A 20,264-nucleotide genomic window follows, 5' to 3' on the forward strand; every position below is an offset into this window, starting at 1 on the left:
CGTTGGGCTGCAATGCGATAATGACCAATTAGAACTGCTGCCGAAAAAAATAATGTTGTTGGGCTGGCTAACACAATACATTTATACTTCAATATTTTGTGTCATGTTTTATTCAATATATTTCAGGACAAATGCACGTTAGCGTCAGCAATATGCATATTGAGTTTTCAACAATATACAGACAATGGTGCTTAACACTTCCGGTAAGGGGGGGGTGGCATAAATCTTTCCTTTTAGCAAGATTTAATAAACTCGCAGAGAGAGATAATAATAATAATAATAATAATAAAGATCTGTTTTGTTTATGAAATCGCAAACTGATTGAAGATACTTTCCAATTTGGTAGTTAACATAACGATTTCGATGGCATGATTTTTCTAAAGTTTACAGTAAAGTGAAGGAAAATAAGTGTACTGATTAGTGATGATGTAGCACGCGCCAAGAATTTGTTACGTCGATTTACAAAAAAAAAAAAAAAAACCTTCTTGATCAGAATTCGGTTTCCTAAATTATGGATACAGTCTGTCATCCGATAACTTATCACCATGTCTTAAAAAGAAGAAAGGTAAAAAAGCAGGGGCGCTGCAAGAAAGAAAATGCAGTTTAAAAAAAATCTTCAGCTACTATTTGTTTTTTCTATTATTGCCAGCTTTAGATTATTGCTATTCGAAAACGAATTGGGGGTGGCGTTCTGACCCGAAGACGTACTTTAACAACCGTAGATATCTGAGACTGTCAGGAACAAAACGTTTTAACACTTTTTTTTTAACTTCTTGTGAAATATCTTAAAGTTTTATAACGCATTTCTTCTTATTCAATCTGTTACTCTTACATAAGTCTCTTTAAATCTTGTTGAATTATGGAAGACTGTCGATTGGTCATTTAATTTCAAAAGAAACCCCTGTAGGGAACCCTGCTGAGACTAAGAGGAATATAAATACAGCATTAATCTTACTTTCATTTCCCCCCCCCCCAAAAAAAATCCCTCCTGTATTTCACAACAAATTTTCTCCTCCCCCGCATGTCATCCTCGAATGGCGTTATGAAAAGTTGTGGTGTGTGTGTGTGTGTGTGTGTGTGTGTGTGCGTGCGTGGTTTCAGGAAAATAAAGCTCAGAAGAACAAGATATTATCTTATACAATTTATTGCCAGAATGTTCATCCTTACAAATGGCCATCCACAAGATGACTTCAAGTGTTCACATGAATGATAAAAATTTAATACATAGGATCTAACATAAACAAAAGTGCTTAATTTCTGGTTTTGGCAAAAGGAACTATGAGTTGGAGAAATCTTATTTGACACACAGATTGGATTGGCACAAAATTACTGACCCAAATGCGCTTCTTTTTAGGCTTATAAACCAGCAATAGGTCAAAAAAGCGCTGCTTAAAAGAAATATACAGTGTGTGTGTGTGTGTAAACGAATAACATCCTCGGATTTTGAAAAATGATTTCGGGTCATTTCTTAGCACCTAGTGGAAAAGAATAATCGTCTGATGCGTCTAAAATAACAAAAAAAAAAAAAAAAATCCATACAATTTAAACTCTAAAAGGCGACTCATTGAGTGTTACTGGCTGTAATTAAAATATCAGTTATAATGCAAAAAAAAAAAAAAAAAAAAAAAAAAAAAAAAAAAAAAAAAAAAACGCTGTATGTAATGTATGGTTTGGCTTGACGAAAATTCATTTATTGTCCAAATTTAGCCAAACAAAACACTGCCGAAAACAAACTACATCTTTTGGCTCACTTTTGACTGCCCGAGAAAAAAGTCAACTCCTAGTAGTGTTCACACGTGAAGGAGTTAAATCACACTAGACTTAAATTTTTGTTTCTACATTGGAAGAAAAAAAAAAATAACGAATTTAAATTTATAGAAAGTACATTTGGCATTTTCCTCAGACTAATCGTTTTCGACTCTGAGCTGTTTGCACAGTTTTAAAGAAGCCGTCATTGAGCACAGGAATATTTTTTCACCGGGCAGTTTTACACATGATCGGTATAGATTTATTGTTATTATTATGTAGTTCCTTGAACTCTACTCAGTTTATAAGAGTAAACTGAGTTTACTCTTCAGCAAAACATATTATCCCGAAACAGTCAAATTTCTCAGATTACCGCAATAAAGATTTCAACATATCGGTTTACTTAATGAACGCTGTGCTTTCGGTGTAAAGAATTACAAAAAATATTAAGCGACGAAATCCTTGAGTGCATTTTCTATTTTGAAGTATTAATTAATGGACGGAGGCTCTAAAAATATCTTCATAAATCTGCAATGATGGACGGAAACTATTCAACACTCAGTGTACATTTCTCAACCTTAAGAACGTCACAAACAGCCAATGTATAATCTCAGAAGCATGGCATGCTTTTTTTCTAAAAAATATATCGGAAACAACAGTGTAAAACAGTATATAGAACTTCATATTTTGCAACATATACAATCATTATCTGATGTGAATTATTTACATTGTTCTATTCATAAATCGGAAACAAACAAATAAAAAAAAATCTTAAAATTCTGTAAATAGTTTACTTCCATATTGGGAATATATTTCTCATTGAGCTTTTATACCACATATATTTGGTTAACGATTATTTGTGTATAATAAACATTCCACAATAACCGTATTCATTATACAGTACCCTTCTCAATATTAGAAATGCAGGCACAATTATACAGAATTTTTGTTTCAGTCTTAAAACCACATCATAATTTTCATAAAATCACCGTCATTTGTATGCTTTTTTTTTAAACAATTGACACCCACTATTACATGTTTTGTAAAAAAAAAAAAAAAAACCGGGATGGGATTAAAAAAAAAATCAAATTAATGTAAAACTGAATTGTTGCTCAGAACAGCTTAAATATGTACATCTGCGCACCTACGAAACAATAACAAGTTTCACATTCAGAATTCAAAAAACACTTATAAAAATAATTTCCTAATTTGATAACGTTCAACGTCCACGGCGTACTCAGACTTGATACGCCCTCTGGTGATATGATTCAGCAACAGTTTATTAACGTAATGTATTATTATAAAGTGTCTTTGGAGGGAACGTATAAAAAAAAGTTTATGGCCGAACAGTCAGATAGACTTATTTTTAAAGACTAAACTTCCTACATCGACTGCTTCCTATAAATCCTTGCAGCACCAGCGAATTGAAAAGTCTATACAATATTTATACAATAGTTCGACCGGGGTACAGACATTTCGCAGTAAAACTAAATTAAGTTTATTTCACTTGGTGAATGTCAAAACAGAATCACAAATGCTAAAAATGTTCTCAGTTGAGATGAGGTCACTTTTTTGGAACGAATCTTACACAGTTGGCTCGTCGCTTAACTGCATGCTCTCGCCATCCGATTCGAGGATTACTTCAAACCCTTCCTCCATCAAACCGCAAGAATCGTCGCCCAGCTCCAGGCTGGACTCCAGCGATTCCAAAGAATGAATTGAGTCCACTTCCGATCCTCGTTCTATGCCTTCTTCGTCACCCTCGTCCGCTTGTCGTAATATCTGTGTGAGCGCTGCAATGTAATTCACTGCCAGCCGTAGGGTGGTGATCTTGGTGAGTTTTGTGTTGTCGTTTCCCGTCTTGTCCGGAAAATTTGGCACCGCACGACGTAGCTGTTCAAATGCGTGGTTTATTTCCTGCATTCGACCCCTCTCTCGTGCGTTGGCGGTCTTCCGTCTGTATTTGCTGAGGGGAGGAGGTTTCTGCTTGGGTTTGGGTTCGCGTTTGCTGTATCGTCTCCTTTCGGTTTCGACTCGGTTTTGAATGGAACGGGGTCGCAGGTTGTATTCTAAAGACGCATTTTTTTTGCTTTCGCTTTCGGAATCGTTCCCAGTGTTCATTGCGTCACTGTTTCCCGCCATTACGGAACTCTCACCATCACTAGAGGTAGCGGGCTGAGAAGCTGCACAAGCGAAGACGGAATCCAACGACGAAGAATCGACCGGACTGTAAACCGCTTCTGTGATAGTGGGGAGGGAGTTGCAGTGATCCAGTCCTAAGAGGGCATTGAGCGTTGCACTGTCGATTTCCATGATGGGTCTGAAAAACAGGAAAAAAACTCCCGGTGTGTTTAAAACGGTGTCACTTGCACTGCTTCTTGAGATTCTTCGTTTATCATTACACAGCACTACGGCGCCGTTTTTTTTTTTTTTTTTAAGGTGCGTGTGTGACCTGCTAATCTTATAAAAACTACTCCTGCAACGTTTTAGAAGCAGATCAAAGCTCCCGATCACGATACGAATCAATCGAGGTGTTTTAACACCTCAAGTAGGGTGGCGCCTACAGCTCTAGGTTGACAGCAAATCTGGGTGAAGTCCCCTGCAGCTACGGTCTTGTTCCGTCCCGGGCTGTTGACCTGCCACCTCAGCACCCACAGCCTGGAAGAAAGAGAAAGAAAAACATTAATATCAGTCAAGTGGAAATGTACAGTGTAACAGCAGGAAGGTGATAGCATGCGTCTAGTGAAAAGGATGAGGTTAATGACTGCAAGGGGTGGTCATCACTCTTTCCTACCAACAATAAAACCCCATATATCCTACGGAGAAAGACTAAGTGTGGTGAGACCACATTCTTTGTAACTAAACGTGGCAAAAAAATGGCCCACTAACTGTACCTGGTGGGACTTAATTAGCTCGTGATAAAGCTCGTAACACATCACACAGGTTGCTGTCAGAAGTTATTTATTTCTCTGCACCAATGTACCAAGAAGAAAAAAAAGTATTAATACGGAAGTCCTAGGCTATGAGTGACACAAAATATACCTGAATGATCTGACAGGTCATGCCAGCAAATGGCCTGATCTTAATTCTTACATGCCTTTGTTCCGGTTCTTAACTAGGCTTGCTAAACACTTAAGACCTTAATTAAGGCATCTCCTTATTTACCGTGCATTCGTTTTGAAGCATACTTGCAAAATATATTAGATGCATGGAACTGATACACACAATTGTAGCACCTTACACAAGAGCGTGCGATAAACAAGGTAGATTTCCGAGTCTTGTCATTTTTTTTTTCTTTTCATTTGTCATTTATTGACTTTGCTATTTTTTAAGAAAAAAAAAGTTGGAAAAAATGGATAGACGTATATCGTTTCTTTTGCAAAAAAAAAATGCTTCTTAATGATGTTATTTCAGTTTTAAACTTTGACCCTAAAGAATTTTTACGAGTAATTGATTTCCTAATGCATCACTTACTTTCCTTTAACTTATGCGATTATTTTAAAATTCATTAGCTGTTGAGTTCATCGGTTTTTATCCAGAAATCACCCGATTTAACTGTTCTACGGTGGATCAGTCCACGCAAATATTCCTGAAGTAATTAAGATTAAAATGTGTGCGTTTTTAGTTCAACTATTTCCCTTTTAACAGCTCAGGATCTCTTCACGACAAAAAAGAGGCAACTGTTCGTGTCAAAATGCAGAGGATTAAAGTTTACTGAGTTAATCGGAGTATATAGTTTACTTTTCATGCATTAAGAACCTCTCATCTTAAATTTAAAAAGATTAATAATGATTTTGTGAATTTAAGTAATCCTCATGACATGCTGAGTGCAGATATTTCGATGAAAATTTGTAATGAAGTCTTCTTTTTGATATCTAAAAACGTTTTCTTGGTACAGAAACACCCGATCTAGTTCAAGGTTTCAAAAGATGATATTTTGATAGCTTGGGCCAAAATTACGCAAACCCGTTTTTTTTTATTATTTTTTTTAACGCAGGAGTGAAGAGAGCTTCAAATTTTAAATTAATTTTTGAGTAACAAACTCTTCGTAACTAAAATCCAGAAAGAAATATTACAGTAGAAAAAAAAATCGAGTTTTGAACCAACGCCAACATTAGCCACTCAACATTAATGAGACTACAAACCGCAGATTTTACTTTCGATGCAGGAAGAACCAACGCCATGAATCATTAGGCTGCTCTGACCTAATTTTGCCTCATTTCAGTTTCTGCATTTAATCCTTTCACTAATGATTAGATAGAAAGTTGAAAGGATGTATCAGTAAACATATATGCACACGTGAATAGAAAATGAGATCATCAGCCTTCTCAAGTACACGCAGATCGTGGTGTTGATACATAGTTCTACATTCAAGGAAGACCCTAGTTGTCCGGAAGCTCTTTACACTAGCCAGGCTAGTAAATTCTTTTATTAACATATTTCCAACAGTGTTTAATGGGTAAAATATGCGCCGGAGACAGATAATAACAGCACACCCTAATTAGGGTTACGATATACAATTTCGTCAAGTAGACGTATCTATAACTGCTGACAACGTAACTGTACGCCAGGAATGAAAAGCTGGGGTTGCTTTTTTATACACCAAAACTGATTTGAAATTATTTAATTAGTTGCATATTTGAATACATCTGACAAATGTGCACTTTATACAATTCATTATCCTTCGGAGCACTTAATTGAAGTAAAAGTTCAGGAAACAAATAAAAAAATGGAAGTTCGATTTCAGAAAATAGAGCTGACAACCATTAGGTATCTTTGCAGTCAAAACCAAGACGAGAGTGCAATGACCCCATTTATGTTAAAGAATTTAATGTTAACTACATAAAAATGTTTAAATATATATTTATTCCAACTCCACAAGAAACATAGAACTGTGATAAAATATATGACAGTAAATTATGCATGTAAATTTATTCAGATTAGTTTAATATTCGTTGTTTCGTTACAAACTTGAGATGCATTTCTATAAAAATTGTGTTCAGATATGTTAAATATATATATTATGAAAATATCATTTTAACCCTTGTTAGAACACTAACTCTATACAGGTACTTTGTTATTATACTCATAATAGGGTTCTAAACAATGAAATCCTAATAAAAGTAGATAAAAACAAAATGTAGTATCATTTTGAAACAAATAATCTGAACGGTAGCCTTTCAAAGAACATCATCGATGTCTTGGAAACATTTTAATTTTTTTTTTTTTTTAATTTCTACAAAATTCTGTACTTTCAAGCTAAAAAATATGATCACAAAAGTGACACGTTTTTCTATTAATTTATTCTGACAATTTTTCTATAGATAAAATCAACTTATCAATATTAGATTAAATAGATCTATAATATATTGGCTGTAAGGCATAATTTTTTTTATTCTTTTTGTATTTCAGAAAAGTTTTTCTTGCCTTCTCGTCTAGTCAATGACCCAAAGGCTACGAAAATAATTTGAAATGGACTAATGAACATTATGAGAGAAAAATTTATTTGTTATTCTAGAAAAGTGAAATAGAAATTTGAATAAGTTTGTTTATGACAGCATAAGAGTATGGATGTGAGGAATTGCAGTATTCCAACTCATAAAACTGTAATAAAGTGCAGAAAAAAGAATAAATGCAATTTTTAAGAACACGATAGAACTTATTTTGTAAATTATTATAAGCCATGTTTTCTTTTTTGTATTACTGTCGGATTAATAAATAAAGTTTGAAAAAAAAACTGGTATGACGTCTCATAATCTTGAAGATTATAACAGCCAGCAAGGCATTTATTTGTAACTTTATATTTTCTGCTGCAGTTGAATTTACTTATTAATAAGTTTAATCATGATGGGAAATTAACATCAGTATAAAAATAAATCAGTTTGCTTATTCACAAACAGTTACAATCACAGTTAATGCATAAGTTCGTTTACAATTTTAACAAAATAAATGCATTTATTATTTTTAGTGCAGGTAGAATCATATTTTATTATTTATGTCCCAGCACTATATCAACGTGATCTTCACCGAACAAACTATCTCAAAAACTTGAGCTGAGAGAGTATTTCGCAAGTGAATTGTGTGCAAAACATTCAATCAGTATATTATTGCAAAAATATAAATAAGTAGTCCTTGGTATTTCGCCAGTAACAAAAAAAGGTACATGAAACATAGCATACTTCACTCAATGAAGTTCAAAATAAAACAGTGTGTGCCTGAAAAATATTAATGTAAAAAAGAGAGTGGAATAAATACACAGCATCAAAAGATAATTCCTCTTAAATGTCAACATCATGTTACGAACAAAACCAGACAGAGTAAAAATGACTGTAAAATAAATATTATCTGTTACTCTGAAGTTGCATGCAACGAAAACCATAGCAAAGTTTTAACTCAAGGAACAGTCTAGTGGAATATGAATGAAAGATGCTCACGTGACCATTCATAGAATCCGTAAAACACGATACATATACTGAAGAATATGCAACCCACTTCCGAAACAGAACCTGGATCAAGATAATCCTGAAGATAGTGCTAAATCGAACAGAAAAAGGAAGAATCCGATTGTGTCTAGTGACTGTTTTCTCATAGTGAATAACGCTACGTAAAAATCAGGCCGCCAGCATGTTGCCTGGCCTGTGGGAGTGTATACACTGGCCAGGAAACATGCCCCAAAATATACCCTGGCAATACAATGTTCTCTTTGTGATAAATGGGACATCGGCATAAATTAAAAAAAAATACTGTTCTAAACATGAGTGATGCCCCTAATGGACTTTATATTCCTTGTCGACCCATTCATTCTGATCCTGTACTAGTTCTGATGTTCTTCCCTCACAATGCGACGTTACAGAATCTTCACTCGGTGAGGTTAGACTCCTGATCATGACTATAAATATTGCTAACCGTTTTTTCTAACCATTGGATTACTGACTTCCGTTTATTACACCGCCCCAAACAATTTACAGAATGATTAATGAACTGTTCTTTTGACTACCATGTTCTAGAACTGATCAAGATAATTAACTTACTGTTTTGGACAGAGTGTGTTCTAATCTCTCACTGACTGTCTTTTACATTTTATTGCACCCAGATGAAATGTTACTTGCTTTGGATCCTAATTACAATGTTCCGTGGGTTTTTAGAAAAGGTAGACTAAGTTATAACTAGATAGTACTCGATTAGATGTATTACTAGCACACCTTAAGAGATTACCGTTGAGTATCACATTAATGAGAAAAGGAAAAAATCCAGGCAAGAGATAATCTTCTTAAATGTTTTAAGAGCTAAATACAGTTAATTGATTTTAGGCAATTAATAATTTAGGCTGACAAGTCTAGCAGTAGTAATTCATATTACTACTGCTAGACTTGTCAGCATAATCAAATTCGAGTTTAAATAAGTATGCCAGAAAAGCAATGGAATTTTTATATTAAGCAAGAATTTGGGAGTTTACAACAAAACAAATTAACCTGAGAATATGCTGTTGCCAGAAGTAACACTGCCATAAACAGTTACCTTCAACTTAGTAATATACAAAATAGATCTCGAGGAGAGCCTTGATGGGCCCTAGGATTAGGGGAAATTTTGGATCAAATAACGTAGGATTACACGCAGCGTAAAGAACTGGAAATCCGATTGCAAAAACAGATAGGAAGTCCTCTCCATCTTAGAAGACAAGGGCTTACTGGAAAAGTAATACAAATTAATTCAAATGACTTATCTATCAAGAGAAATCTCTTCTATTGCTCTAGAATTATCAAAATAGAAAAGACATTTGCAAGATCACCTATGAATATGCAATGACTGATCTCCATATTTGATTCCACTCATTACAATCATCAGTTAAGTTTTCCAGCTAGTGCAGCATTTTACTGTGTGAATATCCTTTTTTCAGCGTAACTAACAGAAGCGGTCTCAACCTACATGAAAAAATACCAGCATAATAGGCGACATAAAGCAGGTATTAAGTCTAGAAAAAAATAAAAGAAATCTGTCGAAAAATTAAAAGATTAAATTGCTTCAAATAGGAGTACATTTTAAAATTTTAAATTAAAAAAAAATGCTAGAAGATTAATAATGTAACAGGTGTAGCCTGTTGTTCACTGGATTTGACAAAAGCTAAACCAACAGGCTACACGACATATTATATCCGGACACGAGACTGGCTTCAAAACTTGATTCACGCTTCATCATAGATGAAGCAAACTGCTTAAAAAGAAGAAATTAATTTGACATGTTCAGTTCTTTATCTCCGAGATCCGGTAAAAGTGGAATGGGAGAATATGACTTCGATAATACGTATAAAAACTTCAAATATGCTTTCAAAGCATATCGCCATTCCAATCCGAATGGATCAGAGTAACCGACGCCTATACAATATATCTAGAATGATTCTACTGGTCTACATAGTTCAAAAAATGTGAAAGGTTTAACTTATTTCAAACGTACTACTTAATAAATGATATTTTTATATGATGGAAGTGTCTAGTGTATTCCCGGATAGAAGAATATGCTATAGACTTCAAGAATAAACGGTAATTTTCAGTTATATCATAAAAAGCTTGTAAAGGGTCCAAACACATTTTATCGTAACGAAGGTAATTTCGCATTTTATATATAAAAAAAAGCAAAAACGTTCCAGTATTTGCGTGAGCCAAAAAAAGGTTGCGCTTTTGACATCAACATAGTAAACTTGTAAGACATACTAAGCTATTTAAATACAAAATTGGGGGGGAGGGGATAAAATTCATTCCATCTTTCCCTCAAGTTAGCAGTTGTCGATGGATGAGGTCTACTGGATACTCCTCTCAGATACCTCAGTAATTGAGGACTTTTCTCCCTTTTGTTAACAAACCCTAAGATCGAGTCCTTAGATGCGAAGAATATTTTATATTCGTCCTACCCACTAAAGAATATACGCCAATCGTATATTAGTACTATAGATGAACTAAGGATTTGATAATCCGAAAAGACTGCTCAAGATCAAACTTTTTCAATCCACTTGAGGGTTTCCACTTAGCACAATGATGCTGTTATACGTGGAGATAATTTCCACCGCTTAAAGACACATTTATGGCTGTAGTGGGATCAAACCCATGAGGGACTGGTTGGATAATGAGAGCATCACCCACTCGGCCAACATTTATACGATCTTTTAACGCGGGTGGCCATTTTCGTACCACTACTTCAGTTAAAAAGATCTAAAGATGATAGGTGTTTATTTTCGAACATGCAGATTCTTTACTGCTCAATAAACACACACAGTTAACGGACATGATATACTCGTACCGTAGTCCTATTTGCTTTTATAGGATTAAACGACTGTTGCACCAATGAAAAAAAAATAGTCTTGGGTTTCAATGTTACCTGAAGATGTCAGTTATCACTTAGCAGGGAGATAATAAGCTACTCCTATACTAGAAAAGAACTTTCGTTTTCATTGGTTACCTTATTAATATTTTATTGATATATGTCGCTTAGAGGATCCCCCCTTTAGAAGAGGGGTAAAGGCAGCCTCGGTTTCGGATAGCATCATTTTAATTTCCTTTGAACTAATAAAACTAAACTATAAAGACATCTCAACAAATTTCAAAGATAAAGAAATTGTACTACACGTATAGACGCACATTCATTTTTGTGTCGTCACAAAAATTAATTTACATTTCGAAATTATAGTAAAGCAGCTGATTCTCGATGACGCTAATCATTGTGCTCACAATAATCATGTTTTATTATAATATGTGCGAATCTTATTATAATGCGAGACATGCATTTACAAAATAGGTGTATATGCAAAGCTGATGTTTTTCGTTTGCAATTAATAACAATATTGAATGCTATAACATGATTAAAAAAAACTTTTATATTCTGATTTACTTGAAAACTCACGGAGGATTTTTTTTTATCCAAAAGGTCCAGTATTAAGTCTACTATCACAAGCCACCATTTAAAACATTTATCAGTAGGAAGTGGAATTAAAAATAGAATAAATTTCCAACCTACTAACCAATTTAAATTATTTGAATTTATAAATCTAAATACGAATTCGAATTAAACAGATATCCCCAATGCAGCCTTTCGCTAGCTACTACTACATACGCATAATTAAAATCAGTTGTTATTTATTCATAATACTCTTAAAATACTACATAAGTGCTCGTAGTTACTAATAAAAGTAAGATTCTTATACCTAATGTTAATAGAATAACCTTTCACACAGGCCATGAACTGATTTGGTCAACGATAAGGGAATTTTAAGCTTGATTTGAATTAATGAACTATTTTCGAATTTTAAAAAGAGAACAAATACTAGACGTCTAAGATTTGATAATGTCTGACATAGAGTAATTCGGATAACATTTGACATTTGTTTTTAATATAAAACCAACTTCAACATTTCGTAATTATAGTAACGCACTGATTTTCTATGACACTAATCATTGTGCTCATAATAATCATGTTTTATTATAATGTGCAGATCGTGAAATAAGTTCCACAAGATATCTCATACATAATTAATCATCTAAATATCTGAACTTGAATAATTCCTTGATTATGCTTTAAAAACGCAATATTTAGATCCACGAAACTAACATTCAAAGTATAAAGTTGATGTATATCATTGTACACATTAATAATCTCAAAGATGTGCATCTGTCATTTCACTCTTGAACTGTCGGAAGTGTTTTATTTGATGGATATATCGATAAAAATGTGTATAACCCAATTATTCACAGTCACATGCAGCCAACCGAAATAAATGATTGCAAGTTAAGATATAAAAAAATCTTATAGTTTTACCAAACATCTTTTGCTGGTTATTTTTGATTACTAAGCATGATCAACAACCCAAAGGGCCGGTTGAAAAAAAAAAAAAAAATAGCTTATACTTTGCTAACCTCATCTGATAATATTAGTAGCAAATAAGCATGTTAGCATTTGTCTCAAATCAGGCAGGCTACTCTTAATCAGCTGGGTTTACTAATTAAAGGCTTCTGCTTACCTGCACATTATGACCAAGAAAAATAGCTAAGCTAAAGAAATGCATAGAACATTATACACCTAGCGGCTCACTTTCCCACAGTCACCTGTTGGTTTCAACTTCGGAATATCTGTTAAAATATTTTACATACAAAGGTCAGCAGGTCATAGGGATATGTCTGAATACTTACGCCAAGGAGTGAACCTTATATTCAACCTCAATTTGCACTGCAAAAACGCAGATATGCAAGGCGTGCCAGAATCAACTATTACCTAAAAGCACCACTTGTTACTACCTGCTGTGTGATTCTTTCGCTGGTATTCCATTTGGGCGTTGAGGAAGTGAGTCATGTTGCACTCATGTTTCACATACTGTAAAAGGTTTTAATTCAAGTGGTGAGACAAAAAAAATGCACTAAGTTACGTTGCAATCCATCCGTCCAATGAGCATCTTCATGGAGCATTATTGTAATTATCGCACAATAGAAAATGTCCAATGAAGGAAGTTCTGTAACCATTCTTCCGCCTGTATAACTAGTCATCAGCTTTTCACATAAGGAGTCTAGCTTAAGAAACAAAAGTTTCTAGCTGAAGACGCAAATCCATGTTAAATATGCGTATAATTTATAAACATTTAAATATCTAACACCCAACAGTACTGTGTGTAGTCCACAGGAAGCTGCCTTCACAATAAACACAGAAATATAACAACTATTAATTCTAGTTAACTACAGATCCCTTATTATTACGTACATTAATTTGATTATTCTGAATACCGTTTGTTTCTTAAATTAGGGTGCTCAGTATTCTAAAACATATTGCAGAAGGAGAGGGTACCAATATTTAAATTCACTCACTATCAATAGCAACCTGATCAAATTAAATATCAGGTTGCTATTGATAGTGAGCTGTTACTACTTACATGAAATTCTGTGCACAGGCCCCATCAGGTCAACAGCCGATGAGTTGTTGCCATGAACTGCTACATTAGAGCATCCGATATCGCTGTTTTGCATGGCAGTTACTCATAGTGATACCGCTCAGAAGGATTTTAATTAAAAATGGAATTAAAAAATCCCTATGAATGGTGTCATTGGGAGCATCTCCATGCAAAACATAGAAACTTCTGATGCTCTTAATGGAATAGCTCATGGCAACAACTCAAACCGCTAATGTTTTGCAAGATGACAGTTCATTATTGCAGTATTCCCCATACTGACCTACATAAACAAAAGGATTTAAAGTGTTGCTACATACAGAAAGAAACTTCAACGATAATTTTTCGCGTAACAATGGGTTTCTGATAAATTTTGGATAATAACAAAATGAAACAATGTGAATCAGTCAGCATGATCAAAGCTATTCATTGAAATGTGTACGGTTATCCGAAAGGAACTTTTCCATTTAAAATACGTATTAACAGAAAGGGAAAACATTTTATGATCGAATTTCAAGGCTGATTTCAGTCAAGACTTAAAGTTTCGGTGATATAAAACAAAATTCACTTATTTTAGGGCTGCTTGCCTTCTGGCACACTAAAGCTCATGTGACCATCATCCATCTGACCAAAGAAATCTCGACTATTAGACCATTTCACGGTCTTTTCCGTGAAAAAAAAACGCGAGGCTGGTCTCAGCATTCACCAATTCTTCCGACCCATTGTAATAAGGTAAGACAGTGGGACTGCCTCCCGCCACGCTTCCAGGTGGCCCCATAAATCTCTCTCCTCCACACCCACAGAGAACCTTTACTTGCCTAATTCATTACGTTCGCGTAAGCAATCACTGCCTTCAGTATATTGTTTCTGTGGGCGGTTATCCCTACCTAAGCCAATAACATATTGGTCCCCGAGTCTTTGATTTATCGGAATCCGCGCACAAGCAACTAGGGGACCGTAATACGAGAAAGTGACTATTTTCTATTCTACATAAACAAAAGGATTTAAAGTGTTGCCCATCGTCTTTTCATGGACTTCATTTAACTTTCTTGTCAATAACTTACTTCTTTACCATTCACTACAAGTGTAATATTTCTTGGGCGGAACCCGGGTGCGGCCTTTTTTTTCCCCCTGAGAACACCGTCGGCGTTTTCAAGACGACATACAATACACGTGCATAAATTTAATACGTGTGTGGTCAATTGGATTCAAACACTTTTCGCACAGACATTTACACACCTCCTTCAAATGGGGTTTCGGTTTGGACACCGCGCTCTGACAGGCAAGTGTGATGATAATTAAGATCGTGACACTTAACCTCCCCTTTGTTTCCATTCCCCATACTGACCTGCAGCTTTAACTCTAAAATAATGGACCTGCGTTGCAACTCCTTGGAGCTACTGGATTTCTGACAGCCAATCACTTAAGTAGACTGTCTTGCTACCGTTAAACTGCGAAGATATCAACAAGCTAGTCTTCTGCAAGCGGCCATGAAGTTTAATGCAAATAATATGCAACCATAAAACCATTAGAAGCCGAGAAAAATTTAATTCCTTTTCCCCTTGTAGATGGCAGTCCATTCTTACAGAACACACAAAACAGTATTCTGTTCTAATACTCAGATTCGCAAATACCATTTGCGGTAGACAGCTAGAGAAGAAATTCTATAATATTCACAAATACTGCTCTTCCCCTCCTTTTGATACACAAACGAATGAAGAATGTTATACCACGTCTGGTGCTTAATTAGAATTAAAATTTCTTGATTGACTTTTCTCACAATCTTAAATACAGCATGATTTAATTCCGAGTCATTTTGGTTCATAATCTTCAAACAGTACCAATTACTCTCAAATCGGCTTCGGATTATAATAAATTAAATTACGTGTTTGTAATATCCTGTAAATTGATAAATATCATATGGATATTTTTTCAAATTCCAATTTTACTCAATATTCAACTACAATGATCGTTCTCACAGTGAATTAATAAACAATTTATTTAGCGCAACAATATTTTGAACAACAATCGTTTTCGATAGCTATTGTTACAAAACTTTCAGAGTGCTATCGTTTAAGTTTTTTAAGCGAAATATTTGTTTACAATAAAATCAGTATTATATTGTTTAAAGAAATATGATTGTTACAAATTCTTTCTAAAATAACTCAGTTATTACTTTCAATTCTTAATTGGTTTTCATGTAGCCTGTTCTTTCATTTGTTTGACCATAATGCGTCTTTAAATGAAATTCAATTATTTTTATTACTAGCCGAGCACGAAAATAATTATATTAAAGATATTTAATTATTTAATCAATGAATAATTGAATTAAAATAAATTCAAAACTAAGAATCATTCCATAGACGGCGTTTCCGTGTTCATCCGCTACCTACCGATGCATCTGAGCACTGTAGTTGTCGTTCCCTTTACTCGGCATAATGAAAAAATGAATGGGTATTTAATTCGGCCATTTAATAACTGGAATTATAAGTCTACAGATAACGTCCTTTATTAATAGCATTCATTTTGTTTGTGCTATTTTATTTCTTTGCAATTCGACCTGATAACCTTCTACTCGATCATCAAGAAACTTCTTGTGGTATTGCTCAGAGCAACTACATTTCGTTTTTCATTGTTGAGTTATTACTCAGAGCAACTACATTTCGTTTTTCATTTGTTGTTGTTGTTTACTACAAGAGTAAACAACAAAAAGTGTTCGGTTTACTACAAGAAAGTTCGGTTTACTACAAGAGTAAACCGAACTTTCTAGTTTTTTTTCCAGTCTCACATTGAGTTCTAAAAAAACAGAAAATAATTGCGCTTATTGCATTCAGAACTTATTTCAGTAACGTCGGCGTTGAGTATTGATGTGATTTTAGTTCCAATAATGTTCTCGTCATTTGTTAGAAATTATTGTTGTCGCCATTGTTAGAATAGCATCCAGTGTCTGTACTAGTTCAACAACTGTTCGTTCCACAGGTGGATTATACGACACCTGGAATATTCTTCCATACATTTCAAGTGTGGTGACAGTTGGCTCCGTGTTGGTTACCAGACTCGTTTTGTCATTTATGCTTTTGTTATCCCATAGACACGATTTATTACGAAGCATGCATGAACTCTTCATGTATATTCTAATCCCTTGAGGGTTGGTGTCCCATTGCGTGCATCCATTTTTTTCTCTTTGAAATGATGATTAATTTTCTCATTTGAAGCTGTGAAATGTGGAACGCTGTTGTCTGCTGATTTTTTTTTTTCGTTTTTATTTTCTACAATGCGTGCTATCACCAAAGTTCTATTTTCATTGATGACCGGTTGTAGCTTTTCTTTTGCTCTGTTTTGATGGCATCAAGTGTCTTTACCACTGAGTAATGATCTTTCTCACAGCTTGAGAATCTTTTATAGTTACGCTGTTAGCCTAAGTCGCTCAGCCACAGGCTATGTCATCATAGCCTGTCCATCAACTACATGTTCTTTTTCGTTGTTGTTAACAAATGATTTTATAAAACTAGACACAGCATATTTGATATCCGTTTGAATTTTGTCATTTTAATCTCTGAGTGTGTGTCTTGATAGTTATTCAAGTGACTTACAAGTGACAAAGTAAAATCTGTCAACCAGAAACTTCCAATGACGGAGCGTAGGTCGCAGTACCCCCTCCCCCATAAGTAAAGGTGGACTAGCCACTAATCACCACAACATTTCTTATATAAATTTGTTTTCTAGGATATTCTGAATTTTGCATTTTTGCTGTGGTTCAAATCATGTCTTTTACTTCTAATGCAAAAATGTTCCCTAAACGCTGAATGTCGCTTCCTGTAGATCTGACAAAAAAAAAAAAAAAAGTAGAAAAAGGATTAGTCAACTGAAACGTCCTCACCATAGTATCTCAATTGATATATCGGAGCAACTTTGTTGTCATTCAACAATTAATCCATTGTTGGAACAATGAAAACCAACTGTGACCATTGTTGTCTCCCAGAACAATTGCTTAATAATGCGTGTATAGCTGTTGTACATCTCCGTGCACCTTCGTTAATAGAAGCAAGACAATAACACACTTGGTAATTCTTGATCTGTGAAATGCCTAAGGTAATAATTTAGCCGCTAGAAATATGATTAACTTAAAGCTAGTTCATATCCCATATAAGTGAAAATATCAACAATAAACATATTCGCTTTTATTAATTTGTTCATGTTTTCCAAAATGTTTTCATATAAATTTGTAGCACAACAATTCAAAAAGACGTTTGTTCCTAAGGCATCAAAGAAGGCTGCTCCACTTTTTTTTTTATCTTATAAGTCAACTGCGGCTGAGTGGCGCCATCTCTTGATAAAGTGATAATCTCACTGGGTATGTCTGAAAAATTCATTACCGAGACGCTTTTTTTTTTCAATTATAAAGTGGGATCACAAGGAAGTTAAAATATAAGATTGGGGTTGTTTTATCGTTTGAAAAATTCGTTTCCTTATAATCAAATGAAATTGTGGATTCTATGTTAAGTCAAAATGAATGAATAATATTTTATGAAAACGATTTCGTAGTATTTTAATTTTGTATAATAAATGCCTAATATGCGGTATTTATATGGATTTGAATAACCAATCATCTTCAATTCGAAAATTCTTGATTATTGCCTTCCTCTGACCAGTACTCGTGATACTCTAATAAGTTCACGTGATCAATCAAAGAAAATATATATTTTCCCAGAAACCTAAAATTCACAATCATATTGACAATATTATAATAGGGTGGATGATGTTCAAGGCGAACAATGGAATGTTTTTAAGTGTTTTGGGAGGTCCATGGATTAGGAGATATCTGGGCCAAGGAAAACCACAAGAATTTTTTTTTTTTTTGAATTTTCCTTATTTGGAAAAGACGTAACAATAAAAACTCCAAATCTCATAATTATTATTCTAAAGGAATCCAAGTTACTCCTCACTTAAGGCATTTTTGGAGTCGGGACTTGTGCGTACCGCTCACGTAAAGAATGCATGGTGAATCTAAGTATATGACGAACTTCTTAAATATTGATCACAGGAATTAAAATGTTATCTAACAAGGCAGAGCTAAGTAGCAAATAAGTTCAGCAAATCATAAAACTTCTTAAATGCTGTAGACTTCCTATTCGAAGTCAAAGTAATTAATACTTCTCGGTTTTCAATAAAGTTAAACTCAAACCTTGTTACGACGACATGCACCTCTCAGGCTTAAGACTATTTTTAGACTTCTTTCAAGAGGAGAATGAAATGCAATCAACTCAATGAATTGTACAATATTACTGGTCGCAACAACTTACTCAATAATCAGAATCGCCTTTTACATTAAAGTATAAAATTATTATTACACGTATAATATCTTGCGAGATGTTCTGTGACTTAAAAACTGTCACAATTAGCAGTCTTTACATTCAATAATGATACTTGGAAATCCATTGCAATAACTAGAGAATAAATTCTCCATTGATCGTAATAATTACCATAAAATACTAACTTTTATTAGGTAAAAAAGTAATGTAGTTGCAAATAACTGAAATAAGTCTGATCTTACAAATTGTTGTTGGTAGATATTGAGGCTATAAGAGAAAGAAAAACTGTTGAATCGGCTACACGTCATAGTTTATTTGTTTCCAACAATTCAAACTTGAAGTTTATTATTCTCAGAAGAGGAAAATATCTGTGATCATATTGCTTAATTCCGGCATACTGTTAATAAGAGAATGAAATATCGTACACAAAAATTCTTTACTTAAATGGCATTCATCGATAGTTTCAGGGAGTCAAGAAAGGTGTGCAGAAGAGAAAAAAAAATCAAATCAATACATCAAAATTGCTTTCCAAAAAAAAAAAATTCCAATTTATCAAACCGACATCTGCCATTTCACTTACCGCCAAAGTACTTAATAATAGTCCGGATAATCCTGTCGTGCACCAAGTCTGCAGGAAAAGGTCAAAACCTTTTATTTTGCGGAAGCACTGCCAAGCGATGTTGTTCGGGAACAGGTTGCAGCAGCGAGGTCCATAACCAAAAATTACCGTTCCCACAGGGGTCACAGATCGTAATCCTTCTATCACCAGGAATAAAAAAAAAAAAAAAAAAAAAAAAAAAATGCTTTCGCTCTTCAAAACCGAACTGTCTTCACCCAGCACCCCACATGCCGCTTCGAACAGGTGCGACGGGCTGCTGCGAACGGTGTCTGTGTATGTGTACACACGTGTTCTCGTACGAAGAAAAAGAAATAATAATAAAAAATATATATAAGCGCAGATACTACACCCGTGGCTTAACAGGAACACCGAAGCAAAACTTGTCGCGCGCTCGGCCGCTACTCCTGAATCTGGCTACCTGCACCTCATCAATTCCGAATTTAAAGAGGTTCCTCCCGGAGTTAGGCCAACCGGCACCATCGTTGCCGACGACGTCACCAGATGGGTGGACCTAAATCTGCCTCCCGACCCGGTCGGAGGAATAGTGGGAAAACGGTGTTCTCTGGGTGCACGGCTGGCCGCCTTTTCTCCGGCTCTCTCTCTCTCTCTCTCTCTCTCTCTTTCTTTCGTTCTCTCTTTCTCCGCCGATAGCAACCCCGTGTCCTCC

The 20,264-nt window shown here is 34.7% G+C and overlaps 1 protein-coding gene across 1 annotated transcript; it reads right to left on the minus strand.

The window, feature by feature from the left end:
- Positions 1 to 3,330: 3,330 nt before the first annotated feature.
- On the minus strand, positions 3,331 to 4,059 carry LOC150102720 (uncharacterized). Its single transcript, XM_090398727.1, has one exon. It carries the CDS (start codon positions 4,057 to 4,059, stop codon positions 3,331 to 3,333), a length of 729 nt encoding a protein of 242 aa, XP_090254853.1.
- Positions 4,060 to 20,264: the final 16,205 nt, after the last annotated feature.

This window comes from Typopeltis vanoorti, chromosome 10, assembly GCF_054136105.1.
Source record: "Typopeltis vanoorti isolate ZY-2024b chromosome 10, IOZ_Tvanoo_1.0, whole genome shotgun sequence".
NCBI classification, from domain to species: Eukaryota; Metazoa; Arthropoda; class Arachnida; order Uropygi; family Thelyphonidae; genus Typopeltis; species Typopeltis vanoorti.